Below are 17,178 nucleotides of genomic sequence, written 5' to 3'. Positions count from 1 at the left end.
TCTTTCCTTCCTTTGATAGCACAATATATAAACTACTTAAAAACAATAAATGTTATAAATAACAAAAATAAATAATTAATATTGTCTACAGTTTTTAAAATAACAGTTAAGTAGAAACAAAAATATTTTAAGAGTACAACTTGTAAAACTATTAATAATAATAATAATCTATTTTTAATTTTTAAATTATTCCTATAGTGATTTACAATTGATTCTCAATATAAAAACTCACACTAACAATACATAAAATATACAAAGTAAAAAAGGAAGAAGATAATTTTACCCTAGTTTCATTCCATGGTAATAAATTATTAAGATTCATCAGTTTCAAAATTAAGTATATCCAATTTTAATAGAATCAATTTTGAGTCATTAAAACATAAGTGGAGTAGTGTATGGCCAAATTAGTCTTAACCAAGGTTCTAACATTAAAAGGTATCCATGGTAGAGAGGAGGAAATTGATTTTGATGTGTAGCCAAACAAGCACTTAATCAATTCAATTAGAGAAGATTAAGAATAAACAAGATTGCATGAGAAAATGAATGGTACATTATTTACAGTGAAACTGTGAAAGAGTAACAAACTAAGAGGAAGGAGAATTTTCCACTATCCATAATCAAGTACATTACATTTAATGAGGTGAATTAACATGACTAGAACATCATGTACAAGTAAGATAGAATCAGAAGAACAGGTCATAATGCAAGACTAAGGATCTGCCTTACCAGCAACCTGTTCATCACTAGAATCATCTTCATCTTCAGTTAGCTCCTCATCACTGGATTGCTCTTTTGTTGCAGCTCCTATGTCCTCAGGTTTAGCATACTTCTCACAGTATTCTGAAATTTCAAGTACAACACACACAACTAGATGTTACATTCAGAAACCAATACTCCTTCAAAATCATATAGAAATTGTTTTTTTGCAGCAATCTAAGCCTGGAGAAACAAATCAGACTCAAAAGGAGTCCAGATTCTCTGCTGGGTTTTTTTGGTGCCATTTGCTGAGTATGGAAAACACATTGATGTTGGTATATTTATTTTTTTAAATATACTTTAAAACATCAAAACCAGCGTCCATCAATGTATTTTACAGCAAAAAAAAAAAAAAAACAGCACAGAATCCAAATTCACTCAAAAGGGGTACTTTCTACAAGTTAGTGTTCATAAAAGTCAACAAAAAACAAGCAATTTTAAATTTCCATATGAATGATGTATATACATAATGAAGAAAGGTAAGAACTAGAGTGAACCTTGAGTTAATTATCAAATTATCTCCATGGACAAACTCAATGGAAGGTTTATTTCCTTACTTTTCTGTTTAGGATTAGGAGGAAGTGTCAAAGCAGTGGTAGAGATTGAGGTAAAATCAACTCTGTTGGCAGATGATAGCTATAGATAGTAGAGTTTATGATGCACTCAATGGAAGAAACAGAAGCAAAAGATTGTCTGATAGCAATTGGATAACAATAGGGGAGTGTGAATTATCAGTAAAATGTTGTAACTGTTTGTGAGAGTGTGTAGGTCAATGTGTATAACATAGTAGTTCATGGTCCATAACTCACTATTTTGAGGTCAAAAATTTGGTCAAGCATCATCACTCATGATTTAGAGTTTACATAAACTTAATAAGGAAGAACAAAATAAAGCCTCAAATATAACATAGCAATCAGTACCTTTAACCTTTTGTTCATAACTGGCTCGATCACGCATCAGTAAAGCTGCAGCTTCTCCATTTAAGGGGTCAGATGGATTGGGATACAGAAGAAGTTGTGGTAAAAACACCTCAAACACATTGACAAGATCTGAAGGAATGCATATACTTTAGACAGAACACAATAAACCGAAAAATTTCTGAATAGGAAACCCAATATTTTCTCAAGAGGGGTTAAAGAAAGAACATTACCAAACATGGGACTCCAGGTTTGATTGATAACATCAAGACAAACTGATCCTGACCTGAAGTTATTATCATTATCCATTGTGATCACTTAACTATTCTTAAAATCAACACAAGGTAAATTACTCAAGGTATATAGTTTCATAGCAATAGTTCAAGGTTCTTACATCTCATCAACATTTGGGTGATAGATCCTATTGATAAACCCTATGGAAGGAGATTTATAAGGATAAGCTTCTGGCAGCTCAACTCTTACTTTCCACACACCTCCATGATAAGGACCTGCAAGGAACCATCACAAGTATGAGTCAAAGGATTAAGAAAAATCGAAGGTCCATAATTCAGTAACAACAACTTTCAAAAACAAGCATTTGATCTCAGTTCAATGTCTAGAACAGGGACAGAACAATAAACAAAAGTAAAAAGAAAAAAACAGCAACTATCATGTACATAAATTCCTAATAACGAAAAACCAATCCATAAAAAAAAACCATCTCCATCTTTTCTGGTAAAAAATTGTTGTCCTGTTAAGACTTAGAAAGCAGCAATATGAAGAAAGAGAAATCAATAAGAAAACAAATATAAATTGCTTTGTGCAATAACTCTGCAGAATGCACACGGAGCAACCAACACATGAAAAAAAAACAAGAATTACAAGGAGACAAGATTACGAGTTCTATATGAGAATCTTGATGTTGCCGGCCAAATCTAAATCTAGAACCACCGAAGTCAATATAGGGTTAATCACCACATACCCACAATAGCAACCGATCTTCTTTCATCCAAAACAATTCATAAAAAAGCACCAAACTAGTAACAAAGATAAAACAAAGGAGAATTTACTCTCATTGGGTCCATGGAAATGCACATAAAACTCTTGCATTCCATCATTAATCATCTCCACCTTGTAGTCACTCATCATCCTAACAATTGAAGAGAAAAAACCCAGAATCAAGACAAGAATCCGGAGTCAAACTCAGACACCCAATTAGAAAAAGACTGCAACTTGAATCAAAACAAAAGCAAAAACGAAAAAAGAAAAGCTTGGTATCAACAGTTTCATCAAGTCCATCTCTCGCCGCTTGCTTGGAGAAGACATGGTGTTTGATTTTCCTTTGAGTGCCTGTGATGGTTTCTTTTCCTTGGTTACTTGCTTTTCAGGAATTAAGAGAGAGAATGAGAGAGATATTTGGGAAGAAAAGGAAGAAGAGGTTTGTGGGAGACCTTTGCTTGTGCAAATGGAAGAAGAAAAATGGTTCAGACAGCAATCACCAAAACTGAGACTTACATAGTAACAATAATAATCACAAAAAAAATAAAAATACTTTTATCAAATACATTGTTTACAAAAGCAGTGTGTTACAAAAACTAAATTCTCAATAAGAAAAAATCCACAGCTTTGGCTTTTGTTGAATAATCAAGAACAAAATGAAAAAGCTAAACAAAAATAGAAAAGAAAATAAGCTTGTGAATAGAAAATAGACATTGAAGTAATAGCCTACCCTTTTCCATGCCTTACAAGATTCCTTCCAACCTAATTCCCATTTCCCATGTTGCACCTTTTCACCGTCTAAGTTAAAATATTCCAGCTTTTATATTTTGGTAAATTAAATAATACAAGATTTGGTCACGTACGCTTCATTTTGTTCCCACGTCATAAACCCTTACCTACACTCACATGTCAAATTTAACATTAAAATCCATTTCGATTCTATATAATTTTTCCACTTTACTATGTGATATGTTAAAGAAATTGTTCACGTATTTTAAAGCAGATAATCACTTCAATTGCTTTTCTAATACATGATTTTGAGCTTAGTTTTCATTGTTCTTATCCTTTCAAAGATAAAACGTGTGGGAACATCATCCATATCCCAGATTATTCTGCACTGGGACCAACAAACGGATTTGGTGACTTCTTTAAGAAAAATCACTTAATTTTATTTAATTAATTTTTATATTTGAATCACCAACTTTAATTTTTTAAAATAATATAAAAGAAACTAATTAAAGGTAAAGTTAAATTATGTGATTTTTCAAAACAAAAAAAATCACTAAATTCGTTCCGACACATACATCTAAAACATAGAACTCTGTCGCATATTTTTTTCACTGTTGTCTCTCACTACAACAAAACATCAATTTTGAATTGAAAATTAAAAGTTTAGAAATATAAATTTGAAACTTTGAAGAAATTTAAATAGTAAAATGTAGATTTATTTAATAGGTAGTATTTGTAGAAGATGAAGTTGTGGCACATGGTTCCTTACTAGAGGTGTTAGTTTCGTAGGTTATCCTAATTAGAGTGTTGTCATATATAGACAACAGCGTGACTCCATTATGTTGATGATTCATTGTTTCAACTTTGTTGGACGGTGCTCAAGCTTTTTCTTTCGCTATGTAAGGACAAAGCCGTGTAAAAGTTAATTTCAGATGCATTTCACTTCACTGTTGGACAATGGATAGCTACAAATTTTTAATCAGAAACACAAAATAAAACAAGTGGCTGTGATTATTTCAGTACAGACCAAAATTATTTATTATTATTTTTTTTTTCTAGTACACCCGAATGATACCATAATATATTTAAATTTTTATTTTTTTAAAAAATAAAAATATATATAAAATGAATATAAAAAAGTTATCTATGTCAAAATTATAATTTTTGATAAATAATACTTGCACAATGATTGATCTAATAATATTACTCTATTAGAATCGAAATATTATTATTATTATTATTATTATTATTATTAATTAATTAATTAGTTATTTGCTTTCCGACATTGGAAAATCAGAATAAAGTAATGGTGATGAGTCATGGGATGGATGGGCCATCTAGAGGAGAGAGATATGAGGAATTTGGTTCCCTTTATGTTACCAATTGCTAAAGTCAAATTCAACTATTTTGCAGGTTTATTTATGTGTAATTATCATTACACAATTTTTATTTAGGAACCAAAAGATCTATTACACTTCAAATATGTTGTATATTTATGTGCTATATTGGTAATATTAATTTTAATTTCTTTTTCTCTAATTTTATAATGACAATCAACAAATCAAATTGTAAATGAATATGATGTTAATATATAGTTTAAGATATTTTACTGTGGATGAAAATTTATATCTAACATATATGAAAAGGTATTATTATTCTTTTAGGTGGGGATAACAGGACATACACAACGTATCTAAAAGTAAAAAATAAAAATACTATATTATTGACAGAAAATTTATTAAAAAGAAAATGTTTATAATAATTTGTTGGACTAATGCAAATTAATCTTGCAATATACAAAATTGCATATGTATTTACATAGTTATTAGGAGATTTATTCTCAAAATTAACTTTAAACGTTTTATTAATGATTTTATAGTTAATTTTGTGTTATACATTTAAAAATTGGGTGGTAGTTCTTACCTTATTTTTTTTAGTGATAGATTATATGAAAATTTTGACACATATTATAATTTATAGAAGAGTTTAATAATTGTAATTAAAGTTATGAATTTGTGATTTAGTATATCGGGCTAGATATGCATTAAGCGTAAAGTACAAATAATTAGTTCAATAATCAATCTTATTGAAAAGGCAAAGGCATTACATAAGTTGAACAACTACTTCAACATCTAACAATGTAAGATGTTCACTCACTCTTGATTTAGAACATGAACCATAAAAAACCCTAATAAACTAGAAGAGTATTGTGGTGGTTAGTTACATCTACTTGTTAAATGTATTATTAAGAATAATCTTTAACTTAATTTTATCAACTACGAAGGTTTTGAGAGATAAATAGTGTTGAACCCTAATTTTTAGACCAATTATTATAACTAGTAGCGTCTATAATGTGTATATATTATCAAGCTTTAACTAGGATTGGTAATTTCATAGTGATATGAACTCTTGTATATTTTATGGATCTTTACTTGTTTTAATTATACGTTTTAGACATTAATAGAAATGTTTCAAATAATATTTGGAACAAAATGCATGATGTTATTATACAATACATAATTATGATATATCATGATTTTTTTCTTTTGCATATGGATAAGTAATTTTTTTTTTAATTTTTAATTAGGTCAAAAATGGTATGTTGACCCATAGGCTTAACGTAGAACCAAGCTAGGTCGAAACTTATAACCCATTTTAAATTATATGTTTGGACAATCCTAACTGTAATGTAATTTATTTTTTCTTTTTCAACAAGAATTACTATTCAAGTAATTGTTTTTACTTTTTCTTTAATGCTTTTTTTCCTAATTAACAAATAATGATTTCATAACTTGATGTATTGAAAAATTCTTCTATAAAGTAGGATCTACATACAAATTCTAATATAACTTATCAGTAGAGATCTTACGGGGATATTGAGCATGATACAAGTAATAAGATTCTCACGTGCTTTAAAATTCTTGTGGGTCATAATGAAATTTCTTACTACTCAGAGGAGGAGATCCACTTGCAAAAGACTTTCTTACACACAAGTCCTTAAGATAATTTAGATTTTTATGAATATAATAAGTATGAATGATTATTAAGTGAATATTCCTAGAAAAATACTAGTTGTATTTATAAGATCAATATAAACCGTAAATCTATGTCATCATTGAAATAATATTTATCTAATGTATATATAATAATAGTATAATTTATAATAACAAAATGATATCTCATTATAAATAATAATCATAATATCAAATTATCGAGATTAGTTATGATATATAAATATTATCTTAAATGTAGGTTTGAGCTAGTCCTCAATGAAAAGGTTTAATAGATCTTGTTGTTCTTTAATCAATTATTATTTTCTTTTTTACCTTAATGTTGGTTGCTTAACAAAAAAATTAGTTTTTTTCTTCTTGTTCTTAATTTATAATTGTCTCATCTCACTAGGATTTCCATTTGGCTTGCTTAATCAAGGATTCAGAACCCTGCTAGCTCACTAGGGTTAACGAAGAAATTGAAAGGATTTGATGGGCTTGCAATGGCAATAGGGAATTGCAATGCTATCCGAAGAATTTCATTATATTATTAACTTAAATATAAAATTGTTATGTATTTCAAAGTTTTAATTGTATTGAAAATTATTTATTATTTATTTTAAACAATTCAAGCGAAATAAGTTGCTTTAAATTTGCATATTTTAACAGAGAATTTAATTCCAACAATTGTAACATCCCGATTATATAATGACCAATATTATATAATAAAGACGTACATCCAAATATAGAGAACAGTCGGAGTATGGCGTGTAATTAAATGTGAAATTACAGTCATCCAGAAATGAAAGAAGTAAAAATTTAAACTTAAACAGTTGAAAGGATTAAACACTACAAGTGTTCAATCAGGAAACTCTAAGAAGACTATTCTGTAATATCAGCAACCTCCAGCTCTTGCTCCAAGGGATCTCCTCGACAACATCTGCTCCCATCCAAGTGGATGATCATCGCCAAAGAAACATACCCAAACAACACATAACAAAAATAATGCAAGGGTGAGCTAGATATAAAAGCATGTTATACAGATAGCACAGTTAATTCAATGTTATCATACTTAAATTCGTATAAAAGAACAATTAGAGCATACTTATTAAACCACAATTCATCCACTCATACGACATGCAAAAGTCATCCAAACATGATCAACTGACATCACAAGACTTGTTACTTTATATCCCGACTCGTCCGGACTAGAATGATTACCGAGCCATGGCGGGTCTTGCACTCGTGGTGGCTTTATGGAACTTGAGCACTACCGCTCTGGCACTACCGCCTGGTGGAACTTTGGGCACTACCGCCCGGCCACAATCACGAGGTTAATCCGTTATAACTCACCTTGGATCATATGGAAACACCCAAGACTAGGACCTCCTGCTACTCCTCACCACATGATTCAATCCTCTCTACATGAGAAGAAAGACCATTGGAGTTTTAGGATGACCCCCAAAACTGAGCTACCATGTAATCATTCTATACAACCCCAAAACACCACCATGTATCCTCTCCTTGAGGATCATGGAATTACGTCCATGAATCATGCTGTTACTTTAAACCTCATCCCAAATCATAAATAAACAGATACCACCATATTATCACAGTAAATTCAACATACCTCATATATTCACATATTTTCAAATAAATCACGTCACAAACAATATTCAACCCATTGGTACACATAATTCAACTCAAGACGAAAGGAACTTAGAATCCAACATTATACAGAACACCATTCATCCTAACACCATTCATCCGAACACTATTCATCCGAACACTATTCATCCGAACACTATTCATCCGAACACTATTCATCCGAACACTATTCATCGAGCGTTATAACCGAACGCAAACTGTGCCAAATGAACGAACGCTCAGAGATTTAACACAATTTGGACGAACGCCAAAACCGAACGCTGAACACAACTAGGCCGAACACTAAAACCGAACGTTTGGATTCAACACTATTTAGCCGAACGCTGATTGATACTTAGGACGAACGCTGTTACCAACAGGCCGAACGCTACTATGCTAATTTGGACGGACGCTATAAGATCCGCAGGCCGAACGCTAAAACCGATTGAACACTATTGGGACGAACGTCATCTAAACAATTGAACGAACGTCATCTAAACAATCTTGGACGAACGCCATTTAAACCATTTGGACGAACGTTGTCTGACGATAGCTCTACTGCCGAACGCTATACCATTTGGACGAACGCTAAGTGTATTTCTAACTTTACTTAAGGACGAACGCTCATAATCACAGCAACAACAAGGCCGAACGTTCTCTACCGAACGCTAATTCCTGAATACTATAAGAGCGGACGTTCGAGATTCAAGCCTGATAATTCTAAATTATGTCGAACGCTATATTTACCAAATTAACAACGAACGTTCACGATTTAAACTTATACATACCCATTTAACAACGAACGCTCAAAATCCATTACACACTTATATGAACGCTCAAAGGAGGATTTGGACGAACGCTACACTCACAATATACGAACGCGAACGCTCATAACACATAACCGAACGCTCATGCTATTTTGGCCGACCACTATTTGGTCGAGCACTGTGTGGACGAACGTCCCAATTTTTCAATTAGGACGAACGTTCAGTACAACAACCGAACGTTCAGAATTTTGGCTACTGTTGGGCGAACGTTAAGAAAATAACCGAACGTTCACAAATTTGGACGAGCGTCCAATTTGGCTCATCAAATTGGACGAACGCTTTCTGCAGAATCGCAGATTTTCCAGAAACCCAGAAACTCCTCTGTTCATCCCAAAATTCCCAGATATACTTCAAAGACAGTAAAATTCAGCAATCAAACAAACAAAATCTAGCTCCCCTTACCTCTTGAAGACTTCCTTTGTAATATTTGTGATCCATCTCCTCCAGTCATACAGCTCCAGATCTCTTAGCAAATTCAGTACCTCTCCCCTTTCTCTTGAGATCTGGCTGCAAGAACTTCCCTCTCCCAGATGCCCAACCCAGCTCCTCCTCTCAGCCCTTCCGAAGTTGGTACAGCTTCCCATGGTGTTCTTTGGACGGCTGGAAATGGAGGAAGGAAGGCTCCCTTCCTCTGGCTGCTTTCTCGCTCCCTCTCCCATGCCAAAATGAAGACACCCCCTTTCTCAGCTTCCTCCCTGTCCCTTCAATAATGCAGCCCAATAATTGAAAAAGTGGTGCCCACCATGTCCCCACCATTCCCAAAATTTACGGGTCTTACAACAATAACTTAGAATATATACTTGGGTGGTTTTTTTTTATTCACTTATTTTTCTATCTACAAATATCAAACTTAAAGACGATGCTTGAAAGATGTGTACCAATAAAAAGCTTAGTTGAATATATGAGAAAGTGGTTATATTTATTTAACATAATCCTTAATGTAATATTCACAGTTCATCACTTAGACGAGGTTTGGTAGATCGTTAGTGATTACACGTCACGTGTGGGTACTGTAAATGTCATTGAATCATAAAAGGAAACAAAAACGTTGAAATGGATTCCATAAGACAGTTCTTGCTAAATGTTTGGTAAATATATGAGCAAATTGCAATTCAGATTTACAATAAATCAAGCTAATTGTTCCTTCCTTTTATACTTCTTTGATAAAAAATAATTTTTTATTGAAATTTTTTATTTTTTCATTAAAAACGGATTGCTTAAAATAAAAATAACTTGCTTGATTATCCATGCATTTCTCTGGCTTCATATTCAAATCTAACAACTTTCTTAACGATAAAACTTGATTTACAGGAATATAATTCCATTAAATTCATCTTCTAATTTGGATTATACCAACATATTTTGTTTTGGATTAAATATCCTTTTTGCTATTTAATGTTAAGTGAAAATTATAATTAGTTTTTATTTTAAATTTTGATTTAATTTAGTCCCTCAAAAACTATATAAATTCAGTTTTTTTAAGCAAATATTATCAAGTTGACTTCAAATACACTCTATGATAACAATTAAATTATTTATACTGTTTGACACATTTTTTTTTCAATATTAGTTGAGAAAAATATTTAAAATCTAAAATAAATTTATTAAAAATACTAAATTCACAAAATTATAAAGATGAAAGATTAAATTAATCTAAAATTGAAGAATGACTACCAAAAACTTGCACAACATAAATTAAATGAATAAAAATTAAAAAAATTCTTTAGAGAAATAATACGATATATATAATTTGTATTATTAATAAATATAATAGTTTTTAAATAATATTATTTTAAGAAGTAAAAGTAAAATATATTCTTCTGAATTTAACTAAATGATCACCTAATTGAAAATCATAGAAAGATAAAATAAAAAATAAAATGATAAAAAAAATTAATATGTTAGATATAAATTATTATTTAACAATTACTAAATAATTAGAAATTATAAAAAGATAAAACTAAAAACGAAAAAATAGTATAAAAAAAGAGTTAATATTTTTAATATAGTTATTGTGTAATAATAAATATATTAAAAACACATTAGTAAAAAAAATTTATGTTGTGTTCAAATGGGGAATACGAGCAAAGATTTGAAGTGAATTTTATGTTCACATAGAAAGAAATGTGTAGAACAATTTGAGGGAAATTGTGGGATGATGTACTTTTCAATCACTCGCGAATGTGGTGAGATTTGGAGGAATCCAATTTAAAAAATCTGAACTACCTCCTATCTCGATATAATCCCACTTGCAATGTTGGTACATTAATATAATCGATTCTAACTAATAATGAATCGATTACAATTGCATGGTAAATTAAGAAAACAACTACACTGCACTATGGACTCACGAGTATAACTGTGAGGTTTTACTTTCACGTGAAAGTTTTAGAGATTCCTGAGGCTTCTAAGGTTCCTTGTAACATCTCATTTTAATAGTTAAAAACTACCAAAATGAAACGTTACATAGATGTTAAAAGAACAACTAGGTAAAACAAATCTCCCTCAAAGAAGAGATCTACTTTTGTAGATCTATCTAACAACTCATCGTCTTCTCCCTCACCTCTAGCTGGAACAATTGAAAAGGTGAATCCCTAAGCTCACACCATTAGGTGATCATCGTAAAATAGAAACAACATACAAAGACAGACAACAAAAAAGCAAAGATAAAGTAGATTACAACAATTTATGATATATATTAACACGATGGTAACATTCACACAATAATCCTAGTACATCAAACCAAACAACCACTTGTTATGCATGACGACCCTTTTTACTTGACCATCCGGATTAGTATGAATATGTAGCTATGAAAGTTTGTGCACTTGTTGTGGTGAAACAACTAGCCCACCCAAGCTACCACACAAGGTTAGTCCGTTATCACTCACCTTAGGCCAAGGTAAAGTCCCTAGGCTAGGACCTCTTGCTATTCTCATGACATGCCTCACCCCTCTCTACTTGAGAATAGGTGACTATTAGAATGTCAGGATGAACTCAAAGACTGAGCTTCCCATATCCATTGATATTAATTCACATTCATATAGTACACTAATACTTGAGACTATTGATCATGCATTAAAAATATAGAAATCACCCATATCCATTGATATTAAGTCATCAGAAATCACCCAATAACACAATTTATTCATGGCATCTTGATACTCATATTTAGGCAAGAAAAACAGCTCCGAAACCCTCACCAATAGCTCCGAAACCCTCACCAACAGCTTCGAAAGGGTCCAAAACCCCCAAAACGACCTAAAGAACGTCCAAAATAGACATCTAAAACCCTGAAAACTCTACAAAAATGTTGTAGTGCAACCAAGTGGCACCCAACGCCATGACAGTAGCAAAACCATTTCGAATTTGGACCTTGGAGACCCTACCTTCAACTTCTAAAGAACTCTAGGACCCTTCAGAACTTGAGAAAACTTAGAGAACCCTACTGTCCCTCAATTTGACACTTGAAAACTCACTTTTCACACTTACAAGCTACCCAATTTCAATTTTACACCTTTAACTTCCAAATCAATTTATAACCTACATAAACTAGTCCAAATACACTTGTTAGCACTCTCTAAAACCTCATATTGTCCCAGTTACGTTACTTCTCATTTTCATCCCTGAAAGCCTCTAAAATGGGTTAAAATCTCAACCTATGAAGTCATTTACCATTTCCTAACAGATTTTACTGGTTTAAGCACTTAGAAAAGTCCCAATAAGTGTGATAACGTACCTCTAACCTTCCAAAATAGTGCAACACACTTACCTTAACAATTCACTACTCACCCTCTTTTTACACCAAAAACACTTGAAAACAGTCCCTCTATACCACCCTTTTTAATTCACATAGTTTTTAACCGTCTAACCCCCCTTAAAAAGTTTCAAATTACCTCAAGACAATACCAAAACAGTTCTCATAACATTACCATACCTATTTCTAAATTTCACTACCCAAAACCCTTCCTTTTAAGCTAAAAATCTAAGTAACTTGATTAATACTCTCACAACCACTTGAATTATGTTTAAAAAAATAACATATCCTTATCACACACATTTAAAATAGTGTACAACATCAATCATATAATCATACCAACTATAATAAAACCATATCAACAAAACACCAATTTAACATACGTCAAATTTACCCAAACACACCAATTTTTACTAAACGTCTAAAATTTATAGAATTACTAAATTTACTCTACAAACACAATTAAGACAAGGTCTAGCTTCCCTTACCTCAAAATAACATCTCAACCTACATAAGCATCCCGCCGAAAGCTTGAAACGTAAGAAATTCCTAAACGGACCTACGTGGCACCATAATTGAAATGGACAGAGTTCTTAGAACTCTAAATTCACCAAGAGCAAGAAAAGAGAACTAAATGATACATGCATAACAGTTCCGTGCATGATCATTGACCGAAGCAAAGAGGACAGAAAAATGAGTAGAAACTTAGTTGCTCTAAAACAGAAATTGATCGGTTGGATTTGTAGACCTTGACGCCGTGATCATCTAGACACCTCCTGATTGTCAAAGAGATGACTCAAGAGTTAGAACTTTAGAGAGAAGGTAGAGAACTCTAGAAAAGTGGTTTCTAGAGAGATGATACGTTTTAAAATAATGAAACTAGTTTACAACAAAAGTATTTATAATAAAGTTGTTTAATATTAAAATAATCGAATCTCACTATTTTTAGACTACCATCACTTCTAAAAATACCATTTTTTGGGGTTTTACATTGCTTCACACAACCATTGCACAGAAAAGATTCCAGCATTAGTCACAATACATAGTAACATTTTGAATGCCTTTTGACCATCGAATAACCATTAATATGTGGTTGGTATTTGGTTGTTGTTGTCTTAATTGAGCCAGAAGAAGGAGCATCGTGTTGTGAAAGTGAAGGAGCATTGTGTTCTGTAAGTGTATGTCAGTGTAATGTTTTATGCGTTGAGTGCGGACAAAGAGAAAGCTAAGGTGAGGTTAGTATGAGTGTACTGTTGTTTAGGTAAGTATTTGTTGTTTTTTACGTTGCAGGGTTGGTGGTAAATGAAAAAGATAAGGTTGATGGCCATATGAAGATGAAGAAGAAAGTGGTTGATGAAGATAATGAGTGTTTGAAGCTCGAGAAGCTGAAGAAGATGAAACCGTATTCGGTTCCACCCATATGAAGAAGAACAAGGGAAGTTGTATTTGGTTCTCATTGCTTCGTATTCGGTTCTCATATTGTTGAGAAGAGGCGTATTCAATTCCCAAGCTCTGTATTCGGTTCCCAGCATAGTGGTCTTCATGTTGGATGTTGTATTTGATTCCAGTGGGTGTATTCAGAATCATTTATTTATTTTAAAAATTAACTAAATTAACTAAATTTTATAATGAATTTTAAAAATTTATTTATTTTATTTTAAAATATAAGTACCAACATTAAAATATTTATTTATTTATTTTAAAATTAACTAAATTTTAAAATGAATTTTAGAAATATATATCATATATTAAATTATAGTTTTATTTATGAATTTAAAAATTTATTAGATATTAAATGATCGAGTTGAAATATATTCTACTTTTAAGTAAATCTAAAAGAGTAAAATAACTTTGTAGAGAAACAATTTTACAATGTAAATAATTTGTATTATTAATAAATATATGTTATTTTTTAAAATAATATTATTTTAAAAATAAAAAATTTATAAAATTATGTTGTCTTAATAAAATTTTAATACAAGTATATTTAACATATAGAAAACAAATAAGGTATAGAATCCATTTCTACACTTAGTTTTTTACAACTCTTTAATTAATAATTAATAATTAATATATACTTTTTATTCATCAAGATCTCAGTAATAAACTCTAAGAGTGTTGATTATTTATTACACTATTCATAATAAATGTAAAAGGTTAGTAATATATTTTTATAAATTAAGTAATATTAGTTAGTAAAATAAAACAAACAATGTAAAATTAGGAAATCTTTTTGAAGATTTAAAATTGTAAGAGTGATCTCACATATAGTACTATAAATCCTATCGACTAATTTTATCTTTTGATTAAGTTCAATTTTTACTATTTTTTTAAAATAGTTTGTTTCATTTAGCATTTTTTTGGTTATTTGTAGTTAATCATGCTCTAATCATTGATAGAGCTTTTCTTTTATAGATAGAGAAACTAAAAAATTGTGAAGTTATATAGAGAGTTCTATTGTAGAAATCTATCTTAAGGTAAGGAAAGCTAATTATATTATATATGGTCGAATACCCCTCAACACATTAGTATTGGTCTCGTCCTATGATGATATAGCGCAAAACACAATCGAATACGTCCTAAGTGCCTGCACCTAAACATGTCTAACTCGTATGGTATATGATTATCACTAGGCGACTTAGTTGATTACCTGTCGGTCTATCAAAACTAATGGCATACTAACTACTATGTAACTTAGCACAATATGCTCAAGCATTGACTCAAAGGGTAAATGGGCCACTGGGCCCAAGTCTAGGCCCATCTAGGTAAGGACTCATGAACATAACAAATTATATTATAAATAACACAACCATCGAGGTATTTTATTTACTTCTCATTAATTACACATTTAATACTACTTACGTGAGAGACTGACTTGAATGTTTGAGTGTCTTCTGCAGGCACAAACCTCATTCATCTTATGGAGGAAGAGTACTAAGGAGGGGAAGGACAAGCATTTTGGAGATTAAAGGTTGGAGATGTTCGTAGAGTTGAAGTATTTGCACGATACCTCTTTGGCTCTGTAAGAGCAATTGACACGCAACGTGGGGCCGAGTAGTATTCTTTGAAAAACATCTCAGTTTAATGAAAGAAGCAAACATTATGGTGTCCACAAGGAGCATAGTGGTTAGAGAGAGAGAAGTAGGACTCTCCTTCATTAACATAGCCACTATCCTAAAAGCTTAGATGAAGATGCAATAGGAATTCGCTGAATGTAAGAAAATAAGTATTGAGGAGGAGGACGACAAGCACTGTGGAGTTTGAATGTTGGAGATGTTCGTGGATTTGAAGTCTTTGAAGGGTACCTCTCCAACTCTGTAAGAACACTAATAGTTTACTATCTTTTCTTCTAATTATAAATGTTTGAATGGAAAACCTATGATGAATGTGAATTTTAGATTAAATTTGGGATTGTGATTGGCAAAATGGATTGATGAGTAATTTGGATGTGAACACTTGGATTAGTATTGTGAGCATGTGGTTTGTTCGAACTTTTTATTTCCAAATAGATTGCAAACTTATTATATCTTATGTGAATGGATTATTATGAGATACATGCACAAGGTTTAGATTCATGTAGTGGAATGCTTGTGAGATTCGTAGAGGATGTTTGAGTGTGCTTGTATGAATTGAATTGATATGTTTGTTTTGAATTTCAATCGAGATGGATTGTTAGAAGTACGTTGGTAACTGTTGGAATTTGTAAAAGTTAGGATTTTAAGCTTGTTTTTTATATATTTCGTTTGCACTGCTGGGCACAAAGATTGGACTACTGGGCACCGCATGAGACTTTTAGAAAAATTAAGCCTTGACCTGCTACCATTGGGCGTGACTTGGTTAATGCCAAGCACCATAGTTGTAATGGTGTGGGTGTCGAGTGATAAGAAAAAGACATTGTGCAAAAATGAGTAAAAATATCAGGAAGCTTTAGTGGATAATGACATTAGGAAAAATATAGATATTATTGGGCGAAATTTTGATATTAAGCCATTATTATTGTTGCGACAGGCAGATCTCTTGTACAGTTAGGCACAATTTACACAAAGAGCTCTCTATTATAATTGGTTAGGCAGAGGATTTATTGCGTTGGGTGATTCTTACAGATTATGGATTGAGAATATTAGGTTTTGTAAATTAGTTTTGGCTTGATAGTGTAAGATCTAAGTCTAGGTAGTTATTTTCAAGTGAAAATACTATTAGTAGGTGATAACATCCTCTTCTACTCAAGTTGAGCCAAAGCACGATGGAGGTGGAAGTGGCATAAAAGCTATGGATATGGTGGTGAACCTTAGTTTTGGTGAGTGTTTATGGTGAATGGATGTGGTTGATGGTTCTTTTAAAGAGGTTGCACCAACTATAGAGAAGGATGGGTAGAGGGATCTCATGGGATACTCTATCCTTAACTTGGGATAAGATATGGTTACTCAAATATTTTTGGCAGCATAACATTTTGAATTCTCCAAGTGATTGTACAAGGGGAGAGACACTTTATTTATAGAGGAAGGTGTCTCCAAAATAGACCAAAACCCTAAAAACTATCCACTTTTAAAGTTTCA

General features: G+C 31.7%; 2 protein-coding genes across 3 annotated transcripts; both read right to left on the bottom strand.

Moving 5' to 3' along the window:
- Positions 1-527: 527 nt before the first annotated feature.
- Positions 528-3,529, bottom strand: LOC108321178 (ubiquitin-conjugating enzyme E2-23 kDa). Of its 2 annotated transcripts, none has more exons than XM_017552849.2 (6): positions 3,403-3,529; positions 2,744-2,823; positions 2,068-2,182; positions 1,907-1,959; positions 1,677-1,805; positions 528-840 (listed from the first exon to the last, which is right to left on the bottom strand). In XM_017552849.2, the coding sequence occupies exons 2-6, from the start codon at positions 2,820-2,822 to the stop codon at positions 710-712; spliced, it is 507 nt and encodes a 168-aa protein (XP_017408338.1). In that variant the 5' UTR covers position 2,823; positions 3,403-3,529; the 3' UTR covers positions 528-709. The 2 variants fall into 2 exon arrangements, with proteins under 2 accessions (XP_017408338.1, XP_017408337.1); XM_017552848.2 differs by lacking the exon at positions 3,403-3,529 and adding an exon at positions 2,956-3,390.
- Positions 3,530-7,093: 3,564 nt separating this feature from the next.
- LOC108321191 (uncharacterized) lies at positions 7,094-9,537 on the bottom strand. Its single transcript, XM_017552870.2, has 2 exons — positions 9,268-9,537; positions 7,094-7,331 (listed from the first exon to the last, which is right to left on the bottom strand). Exons 1-2 carry the CDS (start codon positions 9,522-9,524, stop codon positions 7,274-7,276), a joined length of 315 nt encoding a protein of 104 aa, XP_017408359.1. The 5' UTR covers positions 9,525-9,537; the 3' UTR covers positions 7,094-7,273.
- Between the last annotated feature and the right edge of the window lie 7,641 nt (positions 9,538-17,178).

This window comes from Vigna angularis, chromosome 9, assembly GCF_016808095.1.
Source record: "Vigna angularis cultivar LongXiaoDou No.4 chromosome 9, ASM1680809v1, whole genome shotgun sequence".
In the NCBI taxonomy this organism is placed as follows: Eukaryota; Viridiplantae; Streptophyta; class Magnoliopsida; order Fabales; family Fabaceae; genus Vigna; species Vigna angularis.
Note: the sequence above shows the minus strand (reverse complement) of the source record. Positions and strands in the feature narration are given on the sequence as shown.

Bases quoted from the DNA above. Each gene is read 5' to 3' on its own strand.
- LOC108321178 (XM_017552848.2), bottom strand. From the start codon at position 2,999: ATGTCTTCTCCAAGCAAGCGGCGAGAGATGGACTTGATGAAACT. The intron at 2,183-2,743 runs GTAAATTCTCCT...GGTTCCTTGCAG, and splicing joins TTTCCATGGACCCAATGAGA to GTCCTTATCATGGAGGTGTG. The intron at 1,806-1,906 runs GTAATGTTCTTT...GCATTCCTTCAG, and splicing joins AACCTGGAGTCCCATGTTTG to ATCTTGTCAATGTGTTTGAG.
- LOC108321191 (XM_017552870.2), bottom strand. From the start codon at position 9,524: ATGGGAGAGGGAGCGAGAAAGCAGCCAGAGGAAGGGAGCCTTCCTTCC. The intron at 7,332-9,267 runs GTAAGGGGAGCT...GGATGGGAGCAG, and splicing joins ACAAAGGAAGTCTTCAAGAG to ATGTTGTCGAGGAGATCCCT.